This window comes from Neoarius graeffei, chromosome 23, assembly GCF_027579695.1.
Source record: "Neoarius graeffei isolate fNeoGra1 chromosome 23, fNeoGra1.pri, whole genome shotgun sequence".
NCBI classification, from domain to species: Eukaryota; Metazoa; Chordata; class Actinopteri; order Siluriformes; family Ariidae; genus Neoarius; species Neoarius graeffei.
The window spans coordinates 28,782,107-28,801,789 of NC_083591.1; the positions used below are offsets into that span (position 1 = coordinate 28,782,107).

The 19,683-nt window shown below is 40.5% G+C and overlaps 1 protein-coding gene across 5 annotated transcripts in view; it reads right to left on the reverse strand.

Moving 5' to 3' along the window:
* The window catches only part of camsap2b (calmodulin regulated spectrin-associated protein family, member 2b), a 138,802-nt gene that overhangs the window by 22,370 nt on the left and 96,749 nt on the right, over positions 1–19,683 (reverse strand). For all 5 annotated transcript variants that reach the window (XM_060906029.1, XM_060906026.1, XM_060906027.1 and 2 more), the window contains exons 7-12: positions 12,333–12,423; positions 12,042–12,114; positions 11,920–11,942; positions 8,651–8,720; positions 4,772–5,026; positions 2,677–4,546 (exon numbers count right to left, since the gene is read on the reverse strand). In XM_060906029.1, coding sequence (XP_060762012.1) covers positions 2,677–4,546; positions 4,772–5,026; positions 8,651–8,720; positions 11,920–11,942; positions 12,042–12,114; positions 12,333–12,423 — 2,382 coding nt within the window. The remainder of the gene's footprint in view (positions 1–2,676; positions 4,547–4,771; positions 5,027–8,650; positions 8,721–11,919; positions 11,943–12,041; positions 12,115–12,332; positions 12,424–19,683) is intronic.

The following is a 19,683-nucleotide window of genomic DNA, read 5'->3' on the forward strand; positions in this document are numbered from 1 at the left end:
ATACAAAATGGTATGATATTGTGACTCAGTTAAGTTATGCTTGTCAATTTGATTTATACCATTAATTTTTTGCACACAGTATGATTCTCTGGAGCTTATTTGCTGAAGTTTTGCAAGTATCTTTGTAGTCATGCTTTTCTCAAACATCTGACAGGCTTACCAGTTAATTAATGGCATGCCATCTGTATTAAGGATGTAATTGTGTGAGATTTTAATCATATGAACATAATGTGAGAAATTAAGCAGAGGTTGTGGTTGACTCATCCTAAAAATTATATCATAAACTTGTTACTGCTAACTAATTTCTTTTCTTTTTTCTTTTTAAATGAAATATTCCCCACCCCCATCCCACAGTGACCGTGCAGGGCACTAAAATACCAGGGCCAGGCAAATATGAAAAATGTAATTTTATAGAATTAAGCAGTTACCATATCAACAAATATTAAACCATTTCCAAGAAATTAACTGAATTTAACTCAATTAACCTAGATTCAGAAATTGGTGTTCACAAAGAGCGTGCGTGCGTGTGTGTAGGCTGAACTTGTGCTCTGCTGCCACACTGGGGACTGGAATTACCAATGCCACTTCAGCCAAAGTTTTGAAGTTGTGGAATATGTGGAAGTGACCAGAAGCCAGCAAGACTCTGAATGTGGGATTTCCCAATCCTGCAATCACTTGCTTCACCGGGAGATGCAGCTGCACACCTCTGCAAGACGCTTAGAGGACAGACATGCTCCAATGCCCCAGTCCACAGCTCAACAACGTACTGTCAGAACCCAGATAGCAAAACGCGTTGAATACAGTACTGTGGTCAGTGAGGAGACCCAGATGCTCCGTGGGGACCCTTGTTTTTAATAGATTTGGTTACCTCCACAATGGGCGCAAAATTGAAAGATGGCCGTGCGTCTGCCTGCATGAACATTAATGGCAGGTGCTGCATGTCAACTGCTTCGCTTTACAGGAGAGGCACCTCAGTGTTCTAATCTGTCAGAATGACAGACGACCTTCAGATTCTCCACCATTGTTAATGAAAAAAATTCAGTCAATGATGGAAAATATTTAGTTAACGCAACCCCGGGAATAATACTTAACTGATGTTATGATTTTTTTTATACAATTTATTCTGAGACAAAAGTTATGCTATCCACTAGAAAAATGCTTTTAATGTAACATTTGTATCCCAAGAAATCATTTATATTTATGTTCAAATTAAATTACTACTAGAAATCAGAGACTCAGCCCGTCTCTCCCCTTTTTTTTTTTAAGAACTTTAATGCCCGTGTCCGTAGATCCTGTTGAGCACCAGTTAAAAGCAAATGAAGTCCCGTCCCATAAAAACAATTCGAATGAAAATAAAAGTTAGAGGTCTGTGCTGCTCTGAACTTTTCCCAGCCAATAGGAGCCCTGACAGAACTACCTAGCTTAACTAATACATCAACGTATTGGTTATTTCTTTACTATGTTAATTATTTTCCCTTGGCTTAGAGCAATAAAATGGATATCGCAGAAATTTAGTGTTTCAACCTTTTGCAGCCACCATTTTCCACTACATTTTACAAAAGTATGTCACCTTGGACAACACCTTGATCATTTTTAGATATCCAAAAAAGCGCTTCCATGCTGAATTAAACATTTGTCTGGTGAGAATAAAGTTGATGCCTTAAAAAAAAAAAAAAAAAACCACCACATCTGCTCTGGGCATTGAGAAACGTGGTAGGACTAGCCAAACTGAGCAAATAGCACCTCACATGTGACACTCCCAGGAAGAATTCCTTGGATGTACTAAACTGCAGGGTTTCTAAAACCAGATTTCCATCTGTAGATTCTATATTCCCACTGTTTGTACACCCTGATGATTTCTCATCTCATCTCATTATCTCTACCCGCTTTATCCTGTTCTACAGGGTCGCAGGCAAGCTGGAGCCTATCCCAGCTGACTACGGGCGAAAGGTGGGGTACACCCTGGACAAGTCGCCAGGTCATCACAGGGCTGATACATAGACACAGACAACCATTCACACTCACATTCACACCTACGGTCAATTTAGAGTCACCAGTTAACCTAACCTGCATGTCTTTGGACTGTGGGGGAAACCGGAGCACCCGGAGGAAACCCACGCGGACACGGGGAGAACATGCAAACTCCGCACAGAAAGGCCCTCGCCGGCCACAGGGCTCGAACCCGGACCTTCTAGCTGTGAGGCGACAGCGCTAACCACTACACCACCGTGCTGCCCCCTGATGATTTATCACAGTTAATTGTAAAACAGTTAATCACCACTATAGGAAAAGATGATAAAATGTTGATATCTGTTCAGTGTGTAAAACATGTAGTAACTACAAATAATTGGACATTTAAGTATTGGTAAAAGGGACCAATACATCATAAAAACATTTAAAGCCTAGAGCCATAAATAAAAGAGTAGATCAAACAAACTAATCAAAAGACGAACAACTTGTTACATCACTGAGGGTTAGGACCAGTCATATTCATTCATATTTCAACGAATATCACCTAACTAACAACATTCTTACTGCAGTTTTAATGGCGTTTCTTAGCTGCAAACATGCTCAGCTAACAAAGACTACATTTGTGTGAAAAGAGTTAAAACAGGCACAGCAAAAATAACATTGTTCAGCGGTATGTTTCTGTGGTTAGTGACAAACGGGTCCTACCCTGTAGAAGAACCCACAACACATCTCCACCCTGCCCTCCGTCACTTTCCCACTTTCCAGTTCATGATCATCCAGAGGCTTCAGTTCGGAGAGGGGCACTTCAATTAGGTCCTTCCTACCCAGTGCTTGACCTTCCCCTGTGCCGTCTGTTCTCATCACATCCAAATGCTCCGTTACTGTCTGAGACCGAACCTGAAATGCTGCTGTTTTATTCATGGGTTCAGCTTTTTCTGATGGTTTCTCATTCGTATAGTCATCTTTTTTCTCCTCCTTCTCTTCTTTTTCTCCTTGGTTCTCTGTGACATGGCTGGACAGAGCATCACCAGAAATATTTTCTGCATCTGTGACACACTGCTGGTCTATAGACCCCACTGCTGTTGCTTTTACTTCCTCTTTATTTGTGAGATTCTCATCTGTAGGTCCCTCATCATGTCCCAGGTATGCAAAAGAACTAGTTTGTGTTTGTCGAGGGGAGAATCGGCGCAGCCTGGGTAGACTGTCCACTGACTGTGGAGTGTTTAACATCCGACTAAACGGGGTGACTTTCAGCTCACTTGGGCGTGGAGTACGAGGTGTTCTGGCATGGAATGAAGCAGACTTTCTCTTTAGGGGGGCAGGTGAGCGTTGAGTGGTACGGGGCGACCCTGTGGAGGATAGGTTTGGGGAAAGAGACCCCACAGATCCACGACCTACAACACTACTGCTGCGCAGCTCACGCATGTGTTTCTGTAATGAAGTTTGCGTTTGGGTGTGTGGAGGTGAAATCACCCAGGCTTGCTGCTCACGCAGACACATGATATGTTCCTGCTGCTGTGCCAGGCGCTGCATTTCCGTCTGCAGGAAGCTCAGTGATGCATTCAGGCGTTCGATTGAGCGTGTGTATTCTGCCAAGTCTACTACCTCCGTACTCCCTCCTTCCTCTGGGGTCAATTTAAGTGGTGCACCATCTGGCTTGCACCGCTCTAAGTGAGAACTGCAATCATTTGTTTTCAAAAGCTGTGGCTGAAAGTTTTGCTTCTCATTTAGACTTCTGCAACTGCCACCATCACTCCCTAGAGGTGAAATAGTTCCTTTGCGGCGAACAACATTGAGAAAGGCAGTGCGACCCATTCTTTGTCGGTGGCGTGTGAAAGCGGCTTCCACTTTCTTTTTTTGAGCTTCAATAGCTCGACGCTTTTCCTCAAGCTTCATCTTCAGTTGCACCATCTCAGACACTAACAGGTTAGATGGGTCACGAGGTGAGCTGGCCTGACTGGGACTTGGGGCATCAGGTATGAGAGACCTTGCTACTGCCCTAGCAGTTGTAGTGCTTACATCATTTTCAGGCGTATTTCCACCACTCCGTCCCTCCCCATGGTTGAGCTTTCGGAACTTTTGTTCAGCAAAACTCGTCATACGCACAGCAAAGGAGGATCCAATTGAGGAGGTGGAGCTTGCAGCCAGTGAACACTGACCCTGTAGACTTGGCACAGGGCTGAAATTGCCACCAGTATCAGGTAATGGACACGAACGGGCTTCGTAGTCTTGGTCCATATCAGAGTAGTCCTTTAAAGAGGAGTCTTCATCCTGACCATCCTGGATGTCCTCTGTGCGAACGTGAATTCCTGTATCCATTTCGGTTGATGTAGAATTTTGCTGTCCGTCATCAGCCTGGGCTTTAGACAGATTGTCCTCAGGGTCTTGCAGGTCAGAGTTAATAGCAGCCTGGTCCTGAGCTTCAGGAGGATGCAAGAAAAAGGCATTTTCACCAACGGGGGGATGCAGACTACTATGAGAGCACTCAGAGGCATGGATGATCTTCAGAGCCTCCTCCATAGTTGGAGTCGGGGGCTGGGGAGTAGCGACATCTGGATGCACCCCATTTGAATACCTACAGAAATTAAAAAATAAAAACCTCTGATAAGCGTGAATACTACCATCACATTCTGATGACTACGTGGCAAAATGATTTTAATTGATCTGGAATATTTCTTGATTTTAGAGCAATAAAATTATAAAATTAATGAAAATGCCAAACACCAAATTTACAATATCTATCCCCATTTGTCAGTCAGATGCCATTTCTTTAGCTGCACAGGTATCATAAAAGAAATACCTCGTGTCAGTTCTAAAAAGAGGCCTGACAGGACCATGGTGTGAGGTTACGTCACTGTCCTCTTCCTCTTGTAATGGTGTGCGTGCGCTTCCATTAACAGGTTGGAAAGAGAGGTTCCTGCGCATGCCCCGTGCTGAGTTGGAAACTTTGAACCCCAGGCCCTCTGAGCTAGCAGACCGACTCAATCCTTGACCTGATGCGCAAGGCATAGGGTCATCAAATGGAATCTCAAACGAGATACCATGGGCTGAAGACCTACAGTGGAGGAGAGAAGAATGGGAGAGTGAGGGAACTATTAAGCCAAGTTTATTTGTATAGCACTTTTAACAATAGACATTGTCGCAAAGCAGCTTTACAGAAACTTAAAGGCTTTAAAACAGCTAATTTTATCCCTAATTTATCCCCAATGAGCAAGCCTGTGGTGGACTGTGGCAAGGAAAAACTCCCTCAGACGACATGAAGAAACCTTGAGAGGAACCAGACTCAAAAGTAAACCCATCCTCATTTGGGTGATAACAGATTGCGTGATTATAAATAACTCGCTTCTATAACAGGTGTCCTATATAATCACAAAGTATAACTGTGAAAACAGGAAAGTCATAGTTTTTACATGAAGTATCTTAATGAAATTAAAAACTGTTCATTGATGGAAACTCAAAGACAAAACTGTTCATGACAACTGCAGTCCTAAAGTTAGCAAGTCAACTGTAGTTCTCCGACACAAATGTATTACTGTAAGTGTCCAGAGCCATCTTCCAAGTGCGATTTTCAACTGTCCATATGGGGCCGTCCTCCAGAGGAGCAATGTGATGAGACTCCAGCCAGATGAATAAATTAAATATTAAATTATGAATACTCTGGAGTTATGCATGCAATTGCACCTTTAATTGATCTTTGTCCTGTATTTTTTTCTGGTACCCAATGATTTCAATACTTAAAAAAAAAAAGCATTGTTGAAGGCTATCTGGGGATACATACATAAACATACAGTGGTGCTTGAAGGTTTGTGAACCCTTTAGAATTTTCTATATTTCTGCAAAAATATGATTTAAAATATCAGATTTTCACAAGTCCTAAAAGTAGATAAAAAGAACCCAGTTAAACAAATGAGACAAAAATATTATACTTGGTCATTTATTTATTGAGGAAAATGATCCAAAAGTACATATCTGTGAGTGGCAAAAGTATGTGAACCTCTAGGATTAGCAGTTAATTTGAAGGTGAAATTAGAGTCAGGTGTTTTCAATCAATGGGATGACAATCAGGTGTGAGTGGGCACCGGGTTTTATTTAAAGAACAGGGATCTATCAAAGTCTGATCTTTGCAACACGTTTGTGGAAGTGTATCATGGCACGAACAAAGGAGATTTCTGAGGACTTCAGAAAAAAACATTGTTGATGCTCATCAGGCTGGAAAAGGTTACAAAACCATCTCTAAAGAGTTTGGACTCCACCAATCCACAGTCAGACAGATTGTGTACAAATGGAGGAAACAATCTCCCGTATTCTCCATATGTCTGGACTATGAGGTAGGGTCAAAGAAAAACATCCAGAGCTGGCTAAATTTTGCTAAATAAATAATCAATCAACTCTCCCAAAAGCATGTGGGAAAATGTGTTATGGTCTGATGAAACCAAGGGTGAACTTTTTGGCCACAATTCCAAAATTATGTTTGGTGCAAAAACACTGCGCATCACCAAAGGAACACCACACCCACAGTGAAGCATGATGGTGGCAGCATAGTGTTTTGGGGTTGTTTTTCTTCAGCTGGAACAGGAGCTTTAGTCAAGGTGGAGGGAATTATGAACAGTTCTAAATACCAATCAATTTTGGCCCAAAACCTTCAGGCGTCTGCTAGAAAGCTGAAGAGGAATTTCATCTTTCAGCATGACAATGACCCCAAAAAAGTTTTGGAATGGCCCAGCCAGAGCTCAGACCTAAATCCAATTGAAAATCTGTGGGATGACCTGAAGAGGGCTGTGTACAAGAGATGTCCTCACAATCTGACAGATTTGGAGTGCTTTTGCAAGGAAGAGTGGGCAAATATTAGCAAGTCTAGATGTGGCAGGCTGATCAAGTCCGACCCAAAAAGACCGAATGCTGTAATTAAATCAAAAGGTGCTTCAACAAAGGATTAGTTTAAGGGTGTGCCCACTTATGCAACCAGCTTATTGAATGTTTATTTTTTGTCCCCCCCAACAGATTTGCTTTTCAATTGAATTGTACAGGTTATAGGTCACATTAAAGGTGGGAAAAGTTTTGAAATTATTGTGGTCTCAGGTTTTTCTGATGTAAAAAAATTTTAATAGGGTGTGTACTTTTTATATCCACTGTACAGTGAGTAGTGAGTGATTTCAGACACAGCACATGCTTTGTATGATGGGGATGAAAAGGAGTTAGTTGGGGAAGAGGAGGTTGGAGAGGGAGAATGTAGAACTCAGGATAGAGCCCTACCGGTTTGAGCTATACCAGGACCATCACATTGACGACCACAATGAGATGAGTGACTGCCACTCAGATCTCAGCAAGCTGACGAGTGAACATGGTGGAGGGATGATTGTAACAGACCACCTGTTTTGTTTACATTAATAATTACCAAGACCAGCTGCTGTTAGAATCTCTTACTGACGTAACTGTTATCCATCCATTATCCGTAGCCGCTTATCCTGCGCAGGGTCGCGGACAAACTGGAGCATATCCTAGCTGACTATGGGCAAGATGCAGGGTACACCCTGGACAAGTCGCCAGGTCATCGCAGGGCTGACACAGAGAAACAACCATTCACACCTGCGGTCAATTTAGAGCCACCAATTAGCCTAACCTGCATGTCTTTGGACTGTGGGGGAAACTGGAGCATCTGGAGAAAACCCACAGACACAGGGAGAACATGCAAACGCCATGCAGAAAGGCTCCTGCTGGCCACTGGGCTCGAACCCAAAACCTTCTTGATGTGACGCGACAGTGCTCACCACTTCACCACCGTGCCGCCATGTAATCGTTAGTATAATAGTAATTCCTGTCAATAAGTTACAACTCAGGCCAACATAAAATTGTTTTTGTTCCAATTTGGCAATTGCCTACTGAATATCGACCTCCCAAAAGCATAGTGCGGCACAGAGATAGGTCACTTAGTGCAGACAATTGTAGTGGAAAGTAGTGACTAGACTGCAGCCAGTGCACCAGAACAGTACTAGCGTATATCTAATCTACTTATTTTATTACCTGAAGGCTAAAATAAAATAATTTTCCCAGCTACCTAAGACTACCTACCCACTGTTCAAGCCTGTGTTTGTCATTGTTTTAAAGCATTTTCAACACTCTGGAGTAACGGAGTACGTGTACAAGAGAGTTCGCCATCTGTCTGACAGATTGCTTTATTTTCACGGAGTCATAGAGAAGAGCAAAATTATTTAGTTGTCGGTATTAATTTAAAACCTTTCCAGTATTGTAAAGTACCACAAAGGAATGCTGCATTAATACCATAATATTTCTAAATAAACTGCCATGTTATGTGACTGGGCTTGTCTGTATTCCTTTGGTAGTGATGGAAAAATGTTTAAAAGTCCTGGCTTCAGATGCTGTGCGCGCACTTCCAGTTTCTGGAAATTCCTCAATCTAAGTCACACACAAAAAGGTGCTGCAGTTCCCGTCTGCTTAATCGTGCCACTTGGGTGGGTTTTTTTTTTTTCCACTTTATCATCAAAAGGTTTATTATTCACAATCACACTGTGGGTGAAAATCATCATAACTACCTTTATTTTCATGGCATCATAGGAAAGAGTGAATATATTTAGGTGTCTGTATTACTTTAACCAAGAACATGAACACAGAGTAACATTATTAGCAAAGGATTTAAAAAAAAAGTGGTGAGAGCACCCACCTTTTCTCTTTGGGCCATGTCCCCACACACCCATCCACATATGACAGAGAGTTTGACCTCTTTATCATAGCTACAAGAAACAGAACACAGGTTTCAGATGAATCAGTGTGATTTTAAACAGTTGCAACATCAGCTACATGCAACACTACCACTGTACCTAACCACATTATTAGATCATTAAGGTGCAGGGTAATCAGTACGGGGCTGATATCAGCAGAAAATGCTGGATCAGATATCAAACGCAAAAAAGATTTAATCCAATCCCATTCTGTAACAAGTTTAGCCTGAAATATCACCAAATTGCTTGTAGTATAAAGTGAAATCATATATACACTGGAACAAAAGCAGCAGCAGCCAAAGCTCCAGAGTAATGCTCTGTTATTTTCCCAAAGATAAAGAATATAAAATCTGTTTAGGTAAGCTTTTGGAATGATAAAACTCGATCTCTATAAAATATATTTACAAAATGAAATGAGTTATATTTAAATACCATGAGTGACATTTGCATCACATGATAAAACTAGAAGAGACTGCTAATGATGATCAAAATGATTGTGCATTTCTGATTGTAACAGATTTTATTTTTTTTTAATCAACATTTAAAAAGATGATTGTGTTACAAATGTAGAGGTAGGCATGGCATTTGCTTGTGATAACCTGACATGAAGATAATAATGAAATGGGTAATTCCAACTGATATAAGAGCCTTATTAAAGGACAGAGAATACTGTTTTAAATATAATGACCTTTTATAATCTTTTAGATATTTTGATTATATATACACAGGGCGTTTCAAAAATTTGAAATTGAGATGTAAATACCCCAGAGACTACATAGTCTCGGCAAATGAAACTGAACAGGCTTAATGTTGAGCAATATAAGATAGATTCCTCAAAATTTGAATGAACAATTCAAAAGGTATGTGGATTCCATGAACGATTTCACAAATGTTCAATTTGTTCGACTGTGTTTGAGTGTACTTGAACACACAAAATGCCTTTTCTTTTCCAGTGTATAGCATTTCTATACCTAAAAAGATAAAAACAAAAAACATTAAACACAATTGTCACCCGTTTCCACATGTGCAGTTAAAATTTGAGATCAAGTGAATGAGAATTGGCGAAGTTATTAGATTGTGAAGTGATATAAACTTTTTTGAAACACCCTGTGTGTGTGTGTGTGTGTGTGTGTGTGTGTGTGTGTGTGTGTATATATATATATATATATATATATATATATATATATATATATATATAAAAGAAGTGCTGCAGAGGCAGGAATAGCCTGTCTGTCGGCTATGAATAAAGTCTGCTATAAAAGACAGGGATACGGTGGTGCTTGAAAGTTTATGAACCCTTTAGAATTTTCTATATTTCTGCATAAATATGACCTAAAACATCAGATTTTCACACAAGTCCTAAAAGTAGATAAAGAGAACCCAGTTAAACAAATGAGACAAAAATATTATACTTGGTCATTTATTTATTGAAGAAAATGATCCAATATTACATATCTGCGAGTGGCAAAAGTATGTGAACCTCTAGGATTAGCAGTTAATTTGAAGGTGAAATTAGAGTCAGGTGTTTTCAATCAATGGGATGACAATCAGGTGTGAGTGGGCACCCTGTTTTGTTTAAAGAACAGGGATCTATCAAAGTCTGATCTTCACAACACGCGTTTGTGGAAGTGTATCATGGCACAAACAAAGGAGATTTCTGAGGACTTCAGAAAAAGCGTTGTTGACGCTCATCAGGCTGGAAAAGGTTACAAAACCATCTCTAAAGAGTTTGGACTCCACCAATCCACGGTCAGACAGACTGTGTACAAATGGAGAAAATTCAAGACCATTGTTACCCTCCCCAGGAGTGGTCGGCCAACAAAGATCACTCCAAGAGCAAGGCGTGTAATAGTCAGCGAGGTCACAAAGTACCCCAGGGTAACTTCTAAGCAACTGAAGGCCTCTCTCACATTGGCTAATGTTAATGTTCATGAGTCCATCATCAGGAGAACACTGAACAACAATAGTGGCATGGCAGGGTTGCAAGGAGAAAACCACCGCTCTCCAAAAAGAACATTGCTGCTCATCTGCAGTTTGCTAAAGATCACATGGACAAGTCAGAAAGCTATTGGAAAAATGTTTTGTGGACGGATGAGACCAAAATACAACTTTTTGGTTTAAATGAGAAGTGTTATGTTTGGAGAAAGGAAAACGCTGCATTCCAGCATAAGAACCTTATCCCATCTGTGAAACATGGTGGTGGTAGTATCATGGTTTGGGCCTGTTTCGCTGCATCTGGGCCAGGACGGCTTGCCATCAATGATGGAACAATCAATTCTGAATTATACCAGCGAATTCTAAAAGAAAATGTCAGGACATCTGTCCATGAACTGAATCTCAAGAGAAGGTGGGTCATGCAGCAAGACAACAACCCTAAGTACACAAGTCGTTCTACCAAAGAATGGTTAAAGAAGAATAAAGTTAATGTTTTGGAATGGCCAAGTCAAAGTCCTGACCTTAATCCAATCAAAATGTTGTTGAAGGACCTGAAGCGAGCAGTTCATGTGAGGAAACCCAACAACATCCCAGAGTTGAAGCTGTTCTGTATGGAGGAATAGGCTAAAATTCCTCCAAGCCCGTGTGCAGGACTGATCAACAGTTACCGGAAACGTTTAGTTGCAGTTATTGCTGTACAAGGGGGTCACACCAGATACTGAAAGCCAAGGTTCACATACTTTTGCCACCCACAGATATGTAATATTGGATCATTTTCCTCAATAAATAAATGACCAAGTATAATATTTTTGTCTCATTTGTTTAACTGGGTTCTCTTTATCTACTTTTAGGACTTGTGTGAAAATCTGATGTTTTAGGTCATATTTATGCAGAAATATAGAAAATTCTAAAAGTTTCACAAACTTTTAAGCACCACTGTAGTTATCATATTTATAATTTGAATCTTGTTACATATTAAATGCAAATGAAATTAACAGTGTTTGCTTTGAGGCAGTGTCCTGGCATTGGAATGTAATCTTTAAATGCAATTTTCTCCCTTTTCACTTTTGGGGGTAATCAGATTTTAAAACCCACTTTATTTGTGGTGGAAATATATACAAAAGGGAAACATGCAATTTTCAGAACTATACATAGCAGAAAATATCAAATTTTCAAGTTCACTGACTGTGTGGCTTGGAAGCCACTTCTTTGTGTCGTACTTTGGAAATGGGACTAGCAAATGTACCGTATATATTGTAAAGCTGACATTCCTTACCTGGGTTGGTGGTGTTTGTTGACCTATATCACACAAAATACAGATCAGATTTTTTTTAAATGTACAACATTGTGAAAAAAATTGAGTTGTGAGTCACATACTAAATAGAATACAATACAAACTTTGTTGGGTCAGGACTAGGTGGTCTGTGGATCAGGTTGTATTTGGTTATGGGAGCCATTTTAGTTGCCTCAACTGGGTTGGAAACAGAGAACATAAGAAAATTGAGTTTGGCATACACAGTACACAAGTTCATATTTTTAGTTCCAATCCAGGTCTCACCACTCCCAAGCCAGGTGATGAAGCCAAATGGCCATTAATGGCTCAGGTGTGTTAAGAACTGGAAAACAAAGCCAGATTGGATGTCATAAAGGACTGGATAATAAAATTCTGAATTAGGGCCCCAAGTTTACCTTTAGATTCAAGTGTCCGGGGCTGAACAAAAGAGGGTTTGACCACTTCAAACCACCAAAACAGCTCTGCCATAAACACAAGGTAGTTACTCTAAAACACACAAACACACATATATACTGTATATATACACAAACATGACTGGATAACAGTGGAGACAAACTGAAACAATACTGTATTCCCAACAATGGCAATTCTCTAACAGTAACATGTAATTTTTTTTTTAAATATGCCTAGCTGCAACACCACAAATAGATCAGCCTGTGTTAGATTATTGTTGAAACTAAACTCTAAGACAGTACTAGACTGCCATGGCCAAACTGAATGCCACATCCATCCATGCCTGGGAGTCATGAGAGCAAAATAATCCATGTTCTCCAGGTGGGAGGGATCGCATTACTGTCTCTACCCTGTCAATCAAAGCAACACTATCCAATTGTGTTCATCTAGGAGCTCTTGTATGCAGAACACGTAATCAAATTAATGTGTAATCATGTGCATTTACATAGAGGTCCTGGAAACAATAAGCACTGCCAATCAAAGTACAGCACTGTATAATTTGAAATAACAAAAACTTAAATGTTTACCAGAGAAAACAACTATTTTGTTACTACCTACAGGTTAGACATTATCCAATTACTTAAATGTAAACACACCGATCAATATACCAAAAATTTTGTAAAATTTAAACCACTCGTATAGGTTGCTCAATCACTGTACAATTTAGTGTAAGTTGCCAACACGCTTGCTTCCACATTTTAAGCCGATCTAAATCATTGTGCTATCCTTCAGTGACTTAATGAATGTTCTGAAATGGGCACAAGAAAAGCACCAGCCAGTCTTGGAAGAACTAGAACACTAACTTATTTATTTGGAAAAATCAGATTTACTACATAAAAACAATATGCAATATTTGGGTAGTGTTGTGGATTTCATGCAATATCCATGCAAATGTCTTTAAATAAATACAGAATTGGCAAACAAGTTGCGACAAACCCAACTGCAACGTCCAGTCATAGCTCCCCATATTGATGATCTCACAGCATAAACTGAAATTTTAATAAAAGTTAACTTAATTTTATTTCACATTAACATCAATGAAACATTCACTGATGGGGCCCAACATTCTCCCTTTTTCTCTCTGAAGGGATTTGCAATCTTTTCTCAGATGCAGTTCCTGGCTGCTGAAAATTCAGAAGTAGTAGTGTGGCTAACAGAGCTAGCAGTGCCAACTCCTCACTCTTTCTCCTTCTACACCTTTTATCCTTTCCTCTCTCACATACATGACTCATGGCATTGAAAGGTAGTACAGTCATGTTCCAAAATTAGAAGGACTGTTTCACAATCAGGGTATACTTTTCAGGTCCACAATAGTCCAAAAATCAAACCTCATTTTTGTGTCTCTCTGCTGTCAAAAATGAACTTTTAAGATGGAAATTAGGTGAAATTAACAGAATTTCAGAACTACAGGTCATATACTGACGGGCGGCACGGTGGTGTAGTGGTTAGCGCTGTCGCCTCACAGCAAGAAGGTCCTGGGTTCGAGCCCCGGGGCCGGCGAGGGCCTTTCTGTGTGGAGTTTGCATGTTCTCCCCGTGTCCGCGTGGGTTTCTTCCGGGTGCTCCGGTTTCCCCCACAGTCCAAAGACATGCAGGTTAGGTTGACTGGTGACTCTAAATTGACCGTAGGTGTGAGTGTGAATGGTTGTCTATGTGTCAGCCCTGTGATGGCCTGGCGACTTGTCCAGGGTGTACCCCGCCTTTCGCCCGTAGTCAGCTGGGATAGGCTCCAGCTTGCCTGCGACCCTGTAGAACAGGATAAAGCGGCTAGAGATAATGAGATGAGATGAGGTCATATACTGGGCATGTTACTTGTGGTGAGAAGAGAGTATACAGTACATTTCTAAAATTGACCCACCATCTTATAGTCCACAAGAGTAAGGTATACAATGTGAAAAACTGTTCAAATGTATGTGAATTTAAGTACAAATTTTCAAGTACTGTGCAGCAATGTTTGTACATGGTGGTAACTGCAATAACTGAAGTGGTGATGATCCTTGTGGTTTTCCAGAGAGGAACCTTTTTAAAGGACACATTTCAACCAAATGAAAAGTTCTGCTGCAAATGTCTTGCATTTGTTTTGAGTCCTTTTTTTTTTTTTTTTTTTAACTGTGCAACAGAGTATTCTGCTTCAAAAGAGACAAACATTTTCTTTACAAAATAATTTAAACCTCATCATATAGGGAGTTTTCTCAAGAGGACATTTCTGATGGACAAAAGGTTACTGTCAGAGGCACTTAGTTTACAAAAAATTTAACTTCCACTTAAATATCTTTCTGTTGTGAATGAAAGTATACGTCACAAAGTAAAACTTAGTTGGTGCTAAAAATGCAATTCTGGGGCTGAGAGGAGAAAATAGCGGAGTAAGCAGCTACTCCGAACAGCTCTGTCTGCATTCGACATTTATTTGACATTTTCGGACTAATCAGTGCTTTTGGATTCGTGGAGCCGCCCATACAGGTTTCTAACTTGGTACCTGCTATATTTACTGCAAATATGGTAAAATCGGGCAAACAACAAGGCAAAAAAAAAATGGTGAAAGTAGTGAGCTAGCATCAAACTTGACTAGCAACGATGATTGAGACAGCAGCCCTGTGTCTCTAGCCAACATACAGAAACTACTTGCAGGCATGAAAGAGCGAATTATTACAAATCTGACAGCACAAACTTCTTCCAACCATGCAAATAATCGCTAAACACGGCCAGGCAATCCAGTGCATTGAGACTTCAATGAACGACTTTCAGGACAGAATAACTACACTGGAATCCACTGTTGGCTAGCTTTCAAAGGAGAATGAACAGCTAAAGCTAAAACTGAATGACCTCGAGAATAGATCCAGAAGATGCAACATACGTATTATGGGCATACCAGAAGGAGAAGAAGGGGCAAAACCCACCTCTTTTATCGAATCCTGCCTGCAAGAAACATTTGGGGCTGGCGCCTTCCCCCGTCCCGTGGTCATTGATGGAGCACATAGACTAGCCATCCAGAGAAGACGAGAGGGTGCACCACATCCCTTCATAGCATACATGCATCACTTCCAGATGAAGCAACAAATAATGCAGCTTGCCCAGGAGAGCAGCTCCCTGGATTACAAGGGGTTGGAGGTCCACATCTTCGGAGACAACAGTGCAGAGGTAGCAAGGAAGCGAGCCGCCTTCACCCTGATAAAAGCCCAGTTACGCTTTAGTCTACTCTTCCCTGCTAAACTCCGGGTGAACGTCAACGGTGCCAAGCATGAGTTCAATACACCAACCGAAGCCGAAAAATAAATAAATAAATAAAATTATATATAAATGTATTTTCCTCCCCTCTCTCATGCTGTATTGTAGCCACTGTCAAGAGTTCAGGAATTTCGTTGTAAAAGTTTGTGCAAGTTTGGTTGAAATTGGTTTGAAATGATTAAGAAAGATTCATCCATTTTGGACTTGGTTACCATTATAGCTTTCTTAAAGTTGTTACAGCTACATTATGGAACTGGACTGTATCTTTGATCTATGTTAACCTTTGATATCAGCACTTAACTGACATCTACTAGCAGAAGCCTGCTTCTGAGTGATGGGCCACAACTTGGTTGCACTCCGTGCTATTCATACTGCCTTATCATGCATTTTGTATGAATGAAAGAACAGAAATATATATTTTTTTATTTACCTCTTCAACTAATATTAAGTTTAGCTCACATTAGACTAATAGTTCATTCAGTGAACTACCGACTGTTGGATATATAGACCTTTTTTTTTTTCCCTTTACATCTTCACCGGTTTGATATACAACATAGATTACCTTGTCATATACGCTAGGCTATGTTCATGTAACTGCTACTTTGAGACCTACAGAGTAATGGTTTACTATAAACAGTATGTTCCCTTTTTCTTCATATAGACAGAGTTAAAAGTGTAAAAAAGTGCAAACTAGAAGTAAGCACAAGTGCATAAGGATAACTGGGATGGGATGGGGCTCACAGGTACATCGTTTATTCTCCTTTTCCCCCCCTCTCTCTCACTCTCTCTTCTCCTTTGTCTTTTCTATCTTTTCCTCCCCTCTGTCTTCCAACTCTGCCTCTGCTTCTCTTATTATCCCCCTTTTTAGATCACAATGACGAGTAGATCTACCAAGGTCATTGGCAACCCCATTAAGTTCTTATCTTGGAATGTAAAAGGGGTCAATAACCCAATTAAAAGACGGAGAGTCATGTCTCATGTCCAACAGTTGAAGGTGTACATAGCGTTTTTACAAGAAACCCATCTTCGTAATAACAATATTGCTGGTCTGAAACAACACTGGGTTGGTTAGGTGTTCCACTCTACATTTAATGCAAAAGCAAGAGGTACAGCCATTTTAATAAATAAAAACATCTCTTTTCAGTCTAAAGAGATAATTAATGATCCTAACGGATGATACACTAGAGTAGTTGGACAACTCTTTGCCAATCCTGCGATTCTGGTTAACATATATGCACCTAACTTTGATGACACTCAAATTTTCTTTTAATAGGAGGGGATTTCAACCTTGTACTGGATGCTACTTTGGATAGGTCATCAAACACTTCCCAAAATCTTTCTAGATCTGCTGGAGCGGTGAAGGATTTCATGAATCAGTGTAGCCTCTCAGACGGGTGGAGGTTTCAGTTTCCCCACACCAGAGCTTATTCATTTTTCTCCAATGTACACCACACCTACACCCACACTGATTACTTTCTACTTGATACTTTCTACTGTTATCTAAAGTCAAGGCCATTTCATATAATAGTATTATTTCTGATCATCGTGCCATTGTGCTCGACTTGGACATTCCAAACCGACCACCTGTTAACAGGATTTGGAGATTGAACTCTCTACTATTATCAGATGACACATTTGTAGAACTAATTTCAAACCAGATTCAGTTTTTCCTAGAAACAAACACCTCCCCAGAGATCTCACATGCAACACTGTGGGAAACACTTAAAGTATATATACACGAGGGCAAATTATAGCATATTCATCTAAAGTAAAAAAAAGGAAAAAAAAGTTTAAAATTGACAGAGATCTCACAACGAATCCTTGATATTGACTCAAAATATGCTCACTCCCCAGACCCAGATCTTTACAAGGAACGTTTGAGGCTACAATCTGAATTCAATCTTCTTTCTACTGATGAGGCTACACGTCTTATTTTGAAATCCAGACATAATGTCTATGAACATGGGGACAAAGTGAGTAGATTATTAGCACGGCAAGCAAGACAAGCAGCTGCCTCTCGTTCCATTACAAAGATCCAGTCACACACACAGGAAAGATTCTGACGGATCATAATGACAAAGCATTTCAAGACTTTGTGAACCTTTACACATCAGAATGTAGGAATGATGGACTTATCTACATTCGTTGAAAATATCTTACTGTCCCAACTGTGTCAGAGGAACAAAATAGTAATCTGAGTGAAGACATTTCGACTTCTGAGATAATTACAGCCATTAAATCAATGCAAAATAAGTCCCCCGGGCCTGATGGATACACAGTTGATTTCTATAAAAAGTTTCCCCATCAATTGGCACCAATTCTGCAAGCAATGTTTAAAGAGGCACTTTCCTCAGGCAGCCTGCCTATGACACTGAGGCAGGCCTCTATTACACTGTTGGCAAAAAAGGATAAAGACCAGTCAGTCACTGTGCACGTCCTACCGACCTTTCTCTTTGCTTAGGGTGACCAGATTTCCCGAGTCTAAAACCGGGACACTTTGCGCGTGACCGTGATACTCGTGCACACACACGCGTTTTGATGTAAACATGTGTCGGCTCAAACCATGGCTCAGACAGGTGCTTTTATCATTTTGTAGAAGCTCACTTTTATCAACATTTCAGAGAACAATCAAGTATTTTCTTGTTATCTACATGTACGTCTATCACAATTCAGTTAAAGTAAGAAAATCAGACAACAGATGTGATGATTGGGAATAGGCCAATAGCCTAAATTTCAACTGATTTATTTCACCTTTGTGAAAACACCAAGAAAATGCATTGCTTGCATATTAACATCAACATTTTATGCGATGAACTTTTTTTTTTTAAACAATAGGCTATGTATTGTAACAGGAATGAGCGCATGAGCCTAATCGTCGTCACTTCCGAACCTTTACCCAAAATGCCTCTGTTTAATCTTAACCAGTGTAGGCTATTAGCTATTTTGAAAACGTGAACCCTGAGTTGACAACAGCATCAAACAAGTCAAGACGATCTGTGATACAGTTTAAAGACAGATGAAACAGATGAAAGACAACAAAAAATGTTTCAGAAACACAGCCACCCAACCCACCCACCCTAAAGAAGATGCCATTTTATTGCATATATTTACATGATGAGTGAATTTGCTCCAGTAGCGCTTTATTGCCCGAGAGCCTGCTGTGAAACTGCGAGCAAGTATCGTCGAAATTGGCCTGGGTAATGAGCAAGGCTTTGAGAGTAGGCACGGTCATGCGATTCCTCTCATCAGTCCAGGTGTTGCTCATGAGTGAAAATATTCGCTCAACTGGAGCATTGGCGCCAGGTAGGCACATGGCAAACTGGCAAAGCTGGCTGACATTGCTCTAAGGAATCTCCCTACTCTTGAAGTGCACGAACATCTCCGCCCAGCGCTCATCCGTGCGGCATTGTCGCGTAGTAGTTGACAGCCGCTAGCGAAAAAAAACGTTATAATGCGGCCTCTATATTGCAACATTGTACAAATAGATACACTGTAAGGTTGACTGTGCACACACGCACATTGATGCTGAATTGCTAGAAGCTTTATTGACATCTCATTGGCTATATATGATCACTGTAACCGGGACAGTTTGTTAGTGTTTGGTGTAAACCGGGACATTTCAGCGTCCTGACGGACCTTTGTCGGGACTGGGGACACGCAACTCAAAATCGGGACTGTCCCGGTCAAATCAGGACGTCTGGTCACGTTATCTTTGCTAAACGTTGATTTCAAAGTGCTATCCAAAGTTTTGGCAAAGCGCTTGGAGAATGTGGTCCCAGACGTTGTTTCACCTGACTAAAACAGGCTTTGTTCAGGGCAGACATGCGTACTCAAATTTAAGAAAACTATTTAATATCATCCATTCAACTGGGTCAAAAAGTGCCCAGAAGTAGTAATTTCTCTTGACGCTGAGAAGGCCTTTGACCGAGTTGAGTGGGGATACCTATTCTTCACGCTCAAAAGGTTTGGCTTTAGGGACAGTTTTATATCCTGGATTAAGCTGCTTTATTCTTCACCGTTAGCATCTGTTGTTTCCAATAGCATGCAGTCTTGTTACTTTTCACTAGGA